Source organism: Cebidichthys violaceus, unplaced genomic scaffold (assembly GCF_023349555.1).
Source record: "Cebidichthys violaceus isolate CVI_PGR_0920_01 unplaced genomic scaffold, fCebVio1.0.p SCAF_8, whole genome shotgun sequence".
NCBI lineage: Eukaryota > Metazoa > Chordata > Actinopteri > Perciformes > Stichaeidae > Cebidichthys > Cebidichthys violaceus.
The window spans coordinates 13,178,764-13,190,602 of record NW_027176964.1 but is presented as its reverse complement, the minus strand read 5'-3'; the positions used below and the strand labels follow the sequence as shown (position 1 = coordinate 13,190,602).

General features: G+C 33.9%; 1 protein-coding gene across 1 annotated transcript; it reads right to left on the bottom strand.

The window, feature by feature from the left end:
• Positions 1-5,062: 5,062 nt before the first annotated feature.
• On the bottom strand, positions 5,063-7,402 carry LOC137892792 (5-beta-cholestane-3-alpha,7-alpha-diol 12-alpha-hydroxylase-like). Its single transcript, XM_068738172.1, has one exon. It carries the CDS (start codon positions 7,386-7,388, stop codon positions 5,865-5,867), a length of 1,524 nt encoding a protein of 507 aa, XP_068594273.1. The 5' UTR covers positions 7,389-7,402; the 3' UTR covers positions 5,063-5,864.
• Positions 7,403-11,839: the final 4,437 nt, after the last annotated feature.

Sequence of the window (11,839 nt, the reverse complement as noted above, 5' to 3'; positions counted from 1 at the left end):
AAAAAAAAGCAGAAACATTAGGATTGACCAAATCAACAGTTTGGTTCATTCCTAAAAAGAAGGAATGCACCAGCAAGCTTATCAACACCAAAAGCCCAGAAGACCACAGAAGAAAAGCAGAATTCTTTCTTTGGTGAAGAAAAGCCCCTTCATAACATCTACTGAAGTCAAGAACACTCTGGAGGAGGTAGGTGTGTCATTGTCAAAGTCTGCAATTTAAGAGATGTCTTCATGAATCTAAGTACGGAGGGTTTACAACAAGGCGCAGATACAAGATGAACTTGTGAATGATGGAAAGAGAAGTGTGGAGAAGGAAACCACATCATCTGTTTAACATGATGGTGTTTTGGAGTGGGCATGTATGGCTGCCAATGGAACAGGGTCACTGGTGTTTGTTGGTGATGTCACAGCTGATAGAAGCAGCAGGATGAGTGCTGAGGTGTGTAGGTCTATACTATCTGCTCAGATTCAGCCTAATGCTGCAAAGCTGATTGGACATCGATTCACAGTGCAGATGAGTAATGACCTAAAACATACCGTAAAAACAACCCAAGAGATTCTCAAAGCAAAGTCGGTCACCTGATCTCAACCCAAGTGAGCATGCTTTTCACTTACTAAAGATAAAAAGGCAGAAAGACCCACAAACAAGCAGCAGCTGAATGAGGCTGCAGTAAAAGCCTTTAGGCTTAAGGGAGGAAACATGGCGTTTGAAGATGACTATGGGTGCAAGACTTCAGGCAATCATTGACTGGAAAGGATTTTCCTCCAATTATTAACAATGATCATTATATTTACAATTATGTTAGTTTGTCCAATTACTATAAAAAAAAAACAGTTCATGTGATATTTCTGTTATACCCATTGAATTAAAGCTAAAAGTCTACACTTCTACCACATATTGACTGCTTCATTTCAAATCCATTGCAGCCATGTAAAAAACAAACATTTTATTTGACATACTATACGATGACTTTATGACATTTTTTAAAATACTTTACTATGACTATTTGACAGACCTTTTCTAAATATACTACACTATGAAATTATTATTGACATACTATGCAATAACTTTTTTAAACAATTTTTAAAAGGACTAAAATATGACAATTATCATGACATTATTTGACTTTTGTGAAATTTTGCAAGATTCTATACTTTGACTTTTTACATGAAATGTTTAGACATTCTACACTATTACTTTTTTCAAAACATTTTTGACATGCGATACTATGACTTTTTTATAAATGCTATACGATGAATTTTTTGGGGAATTTTTTACATGCTATACTATAACTTTTTAGACATGCATTATGACTTTTATAGGATTTACACATATTCTATGGCATTTTTATGACTTTATTCTTCATGCTATACTCATGCTATACTTTCCACGTTATACTATGACTTTTAAAAATAATGTCAACATGCTATACTATGACTTTTTTATGATTTATTTTCGACATACTATGACTTGCTATAGCATGTAGAAAAAAGTCAGTATAGCTTGTCGAAAAAAGTCATAGTATAGCATGTCATAAAAAAGTCATAGTATAGCATGTCGAAAAAAAGTCATAGTATAGCATGTCGAAAAAAGTCAAAAAAGTCATAGTATAGCATGTCGAAAAAAGTCATAGAATAGCATGTCGAAAAAAGTCATAGTAAAGCATGTCGAAAAAAGTCATAAAAAAGTCATTGTATAGGATAACAAAAAAGTCAATATAGTATGTCGAAAAAAGTCATTGTATAGCATGTCGAAAAAAAGTCATAGTATAGCATGTCGAAAAAAGTCATAATATAGCATGTCGAAAAAAGTCATTGTATAGCATGTCGAAAAAAGTCATAGTATAGCATGTCGAAAAAAAGTCATAATATAGCATGTCGAAAAAAGTCATTGTATAGCATGTCAAAAAAAGTCATAGTATAGCATGTTGAAAAAAGTCATATTATAGCATGTCGAAAACAGTCATATTATAGCATGTCGAAAAAAAGTCAAAGTATAGTATGTCAAAAAAAGTCATAAAAAAGTCATAGTATAGCATGTTGAAAAAAGTCATAGTAAAGCATGTCGAAAAAAGTCATAGTATAGCATGTCGAAAAAAGTCATAATATAGCATGTTGAAAAAAGTCATAGTAAAGCATGTCGAAAAAAGTCATACTATAGCATGTCGAAAACAGTCATTGTATAGCATGTCGAAAAAAGTCATAGTATAGCATGTCGAAAAAAAGTCATAATATAGCATGTCGAAAAAAGTCATATTATAGCATGTCGAAAAAAGTCATATTATAGCATGTCGAAAAAAGTCATAGTATAGTATGTCGAAAAAAGTCATATTATAGCATGTCGAAAAAAGTCATAGTATGGCATGTCGAAAAAAAGTCATAGTATAGTATGTCAAAAAAAGTCATAAAAAAGTCATAGTATAACGTGTTGAAAAAAGTCATAGTAAAGCATGTCGAATAAAGTCATAAAAAAGTCATAGTATAGCATGTCGAAAAAAGTCATAGTATAGCATGTCGAAAAAAGTCATAGTATAGCATGTCAAAAAAAGTCATAGTATAGCATGTCAAAAAAAGTCATTGTATAGCATGTCGAAAAAAGTCATAGTATAGCATGTCGAAAAAAAGTCATAATATAGCATGTCGAAAAAAGTCATTGTATAGCATGTCGAAAAAAGTCATAGTATAGCATGTTGAAAAAAGTCATATTATAGCATGTCAAAAAAAGTCATAGTATAGTATGTCAAAAAAAGTCATAAAAAAGTCATAGTATAGCGTGTTGAAAAAAGTCATAGTATAGTATGTCGAATAAAGTCATAGTATAGCATGTTGAAAAAAGTCATAGTATAGCATGTCGAAAAAAGTCATAGTATGGCATGTCGAAAAAAGTCAAAGTATAGTATGTCGAATAAAGTCATAGTATAGCATGTTGAAAAAAGTCATAGTATAGCATGTCGAAAAAAGTCATAGTATGGCATGTTGAAAAAAGTCATAGTATAGCGTGTTGAAAAAAGTCATAGTATAGTATGTCGAAAAAAGTCATAGTATAGTATGTCGAATAAAGTCATAGTATAGCATGTTGAAAAAAGTCATAGTATAGCATGTCGAAAAAAGTCATAGTATGGCATGTCGAAAAAAGTCAAAGTATAGTATGTCAAAAAAAGTCATAAAAAAGTCAGAGTATAGTATGTTGAAAAAAGTCATAGTATAGCATGTTGAAAAAAGTCATAGTATAGCATGTTGAAAAAAAGTCATAATATAGCATGTTGAAAAAAGTCATATTATAGCATGTCGAAAAAAGTCATAGTATAGCATGTCGAAAAAAGTCATATTATAGCATGTCGAAAAAAGTCATAGTATGGCATGTCAAAAAAAAGTCATAGTATAGTATGTCAAAAAAAGTCATAAAAAAGTCATAGTATAGCGTGTTGAAAAAAGTCATAGTAAAGCATGTCGAATAAAGTCATAAAAAAGTCATAGTATAGCATGTCGAAAAAAGTCATAGTAAAGCATGTCAAAAAAAGTCATAGTATAGCATGTCGAAAAAGTCATAGTATAGCATGTCAAAAAAAGTCATAGTATAGCATGTCAAAAAAAGTCATTGTATAGCATGTCAAAAAAAGTCATAGTATAGCATGTTGAAAAAAAGTCATAATATAGCATGTCGAAAAAAGTCATTGTATAGCATGTCGAAAAAAGTCATAGTATAGCATGTTGAAAAAAGTCATATTATAGCATGTCGAAAAAAGTCATAGTATAGTATGTCAAAAAAAGTCATAAAAAGTCATAGTATAGCGTGTTGAAAAAAGTCATAGTATAGTATGTCGAAAAAAGTCATAGTATAGTATGTCGAATAAAGTCATAGTAAAGCATGTCGAAAAAAGTCAGAGTATAGTATGTTGAAAAAAAGTCATAGTATAGCGTGTCAAAAAAAGTCATAGTAAAGCATGTCGAAAAAAGTCATAGTATAGTATGTTGAAAAAAAAGTCATAATATAGCATGTCAAAAAAAGTCATAGTAAAGCATGTCGAAAAAAGTCAGAGTATAGTATGTTGAAAAAAAGTCATAATATAGCATGTAAAAAAAAGTCATAGTATAGCATGTCAAAAAAAGTCATAGTAAAGCATGTCGAAAAAAGTCATAGTATAGCTTGTCGAAAAAAGTCATAAAAAAGTCATAGCATAGCGTGTCAAAAAAAAGTAATCGTAAAGCATGTAGAAAAAAGTCATAAAAAAGTAATTGTATAGCATAACGAAAAAGTCAGTATAGCATATCAAATAAAGTCATAGTACAGCATAGAACGTCTTCAAAAGTGACAGTAGGGCTTAAAAAAACACTTATCTGACCCAGTTTCACATTACACATGTACATTTGGCAAAGGCAGTATTTATTGTAAGATTACTAAAAGCTGTATTTACTGCAGGCTTATCACAAAGTTTTGGGTTTTACTGGTCACTTATTGTGTGATTTTAAGATTCAATGTTTGAGCCTGATATTGGACAGCTGTTACATGAAGCAAAGGTTGTTTATGTTTGTTTTCACTTACCCAACTTCCTCCCTATATTCAGATTTCTGAGGACTATGATTAGGAGAGAAAATCTGTTTTCCTTTGAAATGTATTTCATAATGCGCTTTTGTTGTATGGGAGAGAATGTCTGCAATCCAATACAGCTTCACAAACAGTCCTAAAATCTGACAGTAAGGTTGCGGAGATGACGTAGAAGTACAGCATTAGCATGCATAAGTACCAAAATGAATTTACTGCATATTGTTATGTCTTTTATGTAAAGCAGTGATGACTTTTAAATACAATGCTCAGACATCACGAACAAATCTTTTCACAGAAAGCTTTCCACACATTTCCAGTAGTAATATTAATTGGCTGTGAAGCAGTGATCTCCACTATGACCCACCAACTCTAGTGTTTCTTTGTGTTCCCCCTTCCCTGTGTTGTTGTAACAATGCAATTTAATTGGAAAACAATGTTATTAATGAACCCCTAAATAGATCAGTGTGTACTGGGTTTAGCCGGTCAAAGAAAATGTACTTTGTTTCTACTCCAGTCTCATTTGCCAAAAGAAAGTTTTATTACAGCTTAACAATCTAAAAAACAAACAAGCATTATTCCACAATCACATTAAGCCTCGCCCCAAACCAAACCAGATAACAGTGGCCCTCTCTGATTTTAAGGTTACACAAAATGTTTGGTTCTACAAAAGGTGAAATAAGGACACCCAACTACCATCATGATGACCAGCTTACAGAAATACATGTACAATATTAACAAAGTAATGGCATCTTTGCTTTTTGACATTTTTAAGTTCTCACCCCTCCGTAGACATGTAATGAGATGTCTCCGACAATCTTTGACTGTAATCACATTTTTATGGTCTTGCTTGAATGAATTACTAGACTTTGATGATAACAGTGCTTTATTGGACATGTAGGATAACAGAAAATTGTATCACACAGCTGTTCAAAGAAGCAGTCATGTTCACAATATTATAATAATAAACAGTATTAGTCTATGCAAAGATAACTGAATTATTCTTGATTGGATTGAACTGCTCTCTGATTTACAAGCAGAGTGGAAAGAGATATATATTCATAATAAACTGTTCAAAGTATAGAAAATTATAGCGCATTTGTACTGTATGTAGGAGGGAATTGATTGTAGTTCTTATTTAGAATATGGTTGACAATTTAATTATAACCAACATTTTAAAGCATCAAGTTTTGAAGCCACATCCGCAATGTGTTCATCACATCATTGATATGAACACCTTATATGAACACTTTACTACTGTGGAAGCTCATGATTTCTACTAAAAGCTTACAGAGAAGAGAAATCACAGCGATTGATTGGTTTAATATCTGAGTCTGTATCGGAACTGAACGTCTCTCTGGGGTTGCATTGATCCAAAGCCCCATCGCCTGAAGTCAATTTCAGGTATCGTCTCATCGGGATCCTTCAGCTCGAACTCAAAATAAACTAGCATGAGGAAAACGAACTGTTTCAGCTCATTGGTGGCAAAGAAACGGCCAGGGCACATGGAGACCCCAGCACCCCAGGGCATGTTGTAGTACTTCACCTTCTTCCCTGCTTTGTAAAAATCGGTTTTCTTGCTCCCGTCTGGATTGAGAAAGCGGTCATATTTGAATGACTGTGGATCAGGGTGGATCTCTGGCTCAATGTGAACGGCACTGTAAGGAAAGGCTGCAATTCTGTCACCCTTGCGTATAAAGTATTCACGCCCGTCAGCCATCTTGAGCATCATATCCTGAAGCACTGCTCTGGTGAGGAGAGGTGCAGCAGTGAGGCGGAGGGTCTCTTCTACAGTACTGTCCAGGATCGGCGTTTTCATCAGCATTTCACGGGTCAGGTTGACTAAAGGGCCACCGCGTTGGACTTCTTGTCCGAACTCCTTTAGAAGCTTATCGACCTCTCCCTTCACTGCTTTCATGGCCTCTGGGTGTTTCATGAGGAAGAGGAGCAGCCAGAATGAAGACGGCCCTGTGTTGCCCTGAGAGGCCCAGAGAAGCACAAACATGTACTTGTTGATCATCGACTCCTCCATTCCCCTCTCCTCTTTGGCCTGCTGGATGTCCCAAACCCAGCGACTGATGTTGTCTTTGTTCTTCATCTTCTGCACTGACAGACTGTTCCAGAAGAATCCCATTAGCCTCTCTGCTTCCAACCTTTGCTTTGGTAGCAGGACCCCATAAGCCAGGTTGGGAAAGAGTTGATCATATTTACGAAACTCGGAAAATAAGGCTTCTGATTCAGCTCTGTCTTTCTCCTCACTTCCTTCTGACTTGTGTGGCTCGTTGCCATACAGAGATAAGTAGCCAGCCCTAAAAACAATATTGTAGCTGTACGTGAACAGTCCATCCTCAATCCACGGGCTTTGGTCTGCAGCGGAGCCGATGTTGTGCAACATGAGGTTCTGCAAATTACTCATCATTGCTTGTGTCATCACCTCCAGGCCATCCCCCTTGAGGTGCTTGTTGCTGGACATCTGGATAATATCGTGGTCGCCCTCAATAGCTGCATAACCAAACACTTTGCGCAACAAATGCTGAGTGAACTTGGTGAAGTCCAGTTTTTCTCGACTCTCCTTAACAAGTGATCCAAACGACAGGGGGTCCTGAAGGAACGTAATGTAAAACCCTCCCAGCTGTATTGTGAACACATTGCCGTGCTTTTGCTTCATCCTCTCTAAGAACTTAAGTGTGTTCCTGCGAAACTCTAAGACATGACCCAGCCAAGGAATGAGTCCCTTATCCAAAGGGGGTTCTCCCAGTCGCCGCTGTCGAAACACCCCGAGAAGGTACAGTCCTCCAATCAGAGCAGCAAGAAAGCCAAGAAGGATCGGCAGCAGCATCCCCATGTCTGATTTCTCTGACAACCACACAGTGCTTTGAAGTCAAGGTTCACATCCAGTACGGCATTTAAACAGACTTTTGCTCCTCCCTTTGCCTGTGGGCTTGGTTTCAGCCTTCCAAAAACTGCTTACTCAATGCTTTTGCATCTAAGCAGAAAGGAGTGAAATGATTTAAAAGAAGAGAAGAAACATGAGTAAACACTTTCGCTGTGTAACATCAGTCAAGCAAGCGCATGGTTTTCTGCATGAAACTAAATCATAGGTGTTTTACAAACAGGCCACGTTATAACATATCTTGTTTTGCCTAATTTATAGCAAAAGGTGTTGAAACAAAAAAGAAAGGTAATGTTGCAGTACACCGGACAAAAGGAATAAGTGAAGTTAAGTCAAATTAACTACTAATTTTAGGTCTGTTTGATCTTTAAATATATATTAGATGTACTGCCTACAATCTGTGAAGGGGCCAGCATGTTTTGTTTTGTTTTGTCACTTCGAGTATAACCCTGACCACAGTTCATTTAGTTGATTAAATGTGGCAATCCCTTTTTTTATCATAGCAGCTGGATACAACTTTCAGTCAAGGACAATATATTTCAATGCCATCTCACAAAATCTTTTGAATCTGGCTTCATAAATAGTTTGTTGCACTTATTGTATTCATATTAGTTTGTTGCACTTATTGTATTCGTATTAGTTTGTTTCTGCACTGTACTTTTGCTCTGGTTCATGCTCTTAGATGCTGGTTTAAAAAAGGAGATGCAGTTCTGACTCCTGGTGACTAGTAGTTCTCTTGAATATCTGTGTTGAATACACTTATTGTAAGTCGCTTTGGATAAAAGCTTCTGCTAAATGACTGTAATGTAATGTAAAGTCCAAACAAGATAACTGCATCATTTCTTTATTCTGCTCGTCTCCACACTGTTGAAATAAATTGATTTTAGGGCAATTCTTACAGTACCAAATTGACCACTTTTTGAAAAGTAGAAAAAGAAGCAAAATGATAACTTCACAAATTGTATTTAAACATAAATGTCTGAGTTGTCTGATATCCAAAGTCTGTTATGTGTTGCTCCTAGACCAGAGGTCTTCAACAGGGGGTCCACGGAGGTACTGCAGGGGGTCCGCAAAATCTTTGGTTGATTAGACAATTTTAATTTTAATTTATTTTTTTTCTTCCCCAAACATGAATCTGTCCATTATTTTAATAGTTCAGTATTGTATGCAAGATAACAGGTATGTTTATGCATGGCAGTGGCACTAATAGGCCATCACTCATTTTCGTTTCCACATTTATGTTTAAAATAAAAACGTCAATTTGAATAACTTGTATGCATGATTATCATGCAAGGTATGTTTCTAAATGGCAGTATGTACTAGGCCCAGTTTAATATAAAACACCATTTTATACAATATACTGTATATAGTAAGGGGACCCTGCTCCATTTCTCTATCAGTTTGGGGGTCCTTGGCCTGAAAAAGTTTGAAGACCCCTGTTCTAGACAATATTAGACATGCAGCACAGTATACAGTATAGTATGTTGAAAAAAGTCATAGTATAGCATGTCGAAAAAAAGTCTTGAAAAAGTCATAGTATAGCATGTTGAAAAAAAGTCTTAAAAAGTCATAGTATAGCATGTCAAAAAAAGTCATAGTATAGCATGTTGAAAAAAGTCTTAAAAAAAGTCATAGTATAGCATGTCGAAAAAAGTCATAGTATAGCATGTCGAAAAAAAGTCTTAAAAAAGTCATAGTATAGCATGTCAAAAAAAAGTCTTGAAAAAGTCATAGTATAGCATGTTGAAAAAAAGTCTTAAAAAGTCATAGTATAGCATGTCAAAAAAAGTCATAGTATAGCATGTTGAAAAAAGTCTTAAAAAAGTCAAAGTATAGCATGTTGAAAAAAAGTCTTAAAAAGTCATAGTATAGCATGTCAAAAAAAGTCATAGTATAGCATGTTGAAAAAAGTCTTAAAAAAAGTCATAGTATAGCATGTCGAAAAAAGTCAAGTCATAGTATAGCATGTCGAAAAAAGTCATAGTATAGCATGTCGAAAAAAGTCATAGTATAGTATGTCGAAAAAAGTCATAGTAAGCATGTCGAAAAAAGTAATATTATAGCATGTCGAAAAAAGTCATAGTATAGTATGTCGAAAAAAATCATAGTAAAGCATGTTGAAAAAAGTCATAGTATAGCATGTCGAAAAAAGTCATGGTATAGCATGTCGAAAAAAGTCAAGTCATAGTATAGCATGTCGAAAAAAGTCATAGTATAGTATGTCGAAAAAAATTATTAAAAAAGTCATAGTAAAGCATGTCGAAAAAAGTCATAGTATAGCATGTCGAAAAAAGTCATAGTATAGTATGTCGAACAAAAATTATTAAAAAAGTCATAGTAAAGCATGTCGAATAAAGTCATAGTATAGTATGTCGAAAAAAGTCATAGTAAGCATGTCGAAAAAAGTAATATTATAGCATGTCGAAAAAAGTCATAGTATAGTATGTCGAAAAAAGTCATAGTATAGTATGTCGAACAAAAATTATTAAAAAAGTCATAGTAAAGCATGTCGAAAAAAGTCATAGTATAGTATGTCAAAAAAAGTCTTAAAAAAAGTCATAGAATAGCATGTCGAAAAAGGTCATAGTATAGCATGTCGAAAAAAGTCATAGTATAGCATGTCGAAAAAAGTCTTAAAAAAAGTCATAGTATAGCATGTCGAAAAAAGTCATAGTATAGCAAGTTGAAAAAAAGTCATAGTAAAGCATGTCGAAAAAAGTCATAGTATAGCATGTCGGAAAAAGTCATAGTATAGCATGTCAAAAAAAGTCATAGAATAGCATGTCGAAAAAAGTCATAGTATAGCATGTCGAAAAAAGTCATAGTATAGTATGTCGAAAAAAGTCATAGTAAAGCATGTTGAAAAAAGTCAAGTCATAGTATAGCATGTCGAAAAAAGTCATAGTATAGTATGTCGAAAAAAGTCATAGTATAGTATGTTGAAAAAGTCATAGTAAAGCGTGTTGAAAAAAGTCATAGTAAAGCGTGTCGAAAAGTCATAGTAAAGCGTGTCGAAAAGTCATAGTAAAGCGTGTCGAAAAAAGTCATAGTATAGCATGTCGAAAAAAGTCATAGTATAGCATGTCAAAAAAAGTCATGGTATAGCATGTCGAAAAGAGTCATAGTATAGCATGTCAAAAAAAGTCATGGTATAGCATGTCGAAAAAAGTCATAGTATAGCATGTCAAAAAAAGTCATGGTATAGCATGTCGAAAAAAGTCATAGTATAGCATGTCGAAAAAAGTCAAAAAAGTCATAGTAAGCATGTCGAAAAAAGTCATAGGAAAGTATGTCGAAAAAGTCATAGTAAAGCGTGTTGAAAAAAGTCATAGTATAGCATGTCGAAAAAAGTCATAGTATAGCATGTCGAAAAAAGTCATAGTATAGCATGTCGAAAAAAGTCATAGTATAGTATGTCGAAAAAAGTAAAAAATGTCATAGTATAGCATGTCGAAAAAAGTCATAGTATAGCATGTCGAAAAAAGTCATAGTATAGCATGTCGAAAAAAGTCATAGTATAGTATGTCAAAAAAAGTCATAGTATAGTATGTCGAAAAAAGTAAAAAATGTCATAGTATAGCATGTCGAAAAAAGTCATAGTATAGCATGTCGAAAAAAGTCATAGTATAGTATGTCGAAAAAAGTCATAGTATAGTATGTCGAAAAAAGTCATAGTAAAGCGTGTTGAAAAAAGTCATAGTATAGCATGTCGAAAAAAGTCATAGTATAGCATGTCGAAAAAAGTCATAGTATAGTATGTCGAAAAAAGTCATAGTAAAGCGTGTTGAAAAAAGTCATAGTATAGCATGTCGAAAAAAGTCATAGTATAGCATGTCGAAAAAAGTCATAGTATAGCATGTCGAAAAAAGTCATAGTATAGTATGTCGAAAAAAGTCATAGTATAGTATGTCGAAAAAAGTCATAGTAAAGCGTGTTGAAAAAAGTCATAGTATAGCATGTCGAAAAAAGTCATAGTATAGCATGTCGAAAAAAGTCATAGTATAGTATGTCGAAAAAAGTCATAGTATAGTATGTCGAAAAAAGTCATAGTAAAGCGTGTTGAAAAAAGTCATAGTATAGCATGTCGAAAAAAGTCATAGTATAGCATGTCGAAAAAAGTCATAGTATAGTATGTCAAAAAAAGTCATAGTATAGTATGTCGAAAAAAGTAAAAAATGTCATAGTATAGCATGTCGAAAAAAGTCATAGTATAGCATGTCGAAAAAAGTCATAGTATAGTATGTCGAAAAAAGTCATAGTAAAGCGTGTTGAAAAAAGTCATAGTATAGCATGTCGAAAAAAGTCATGGTATAGCATGTCGAAAAAAGTCATAGTATAGTATGTCAAAAAAAGTCATAGTATAGTATGTCGAAAAAAGGAAAAAATGTCATAGTATAGCATGT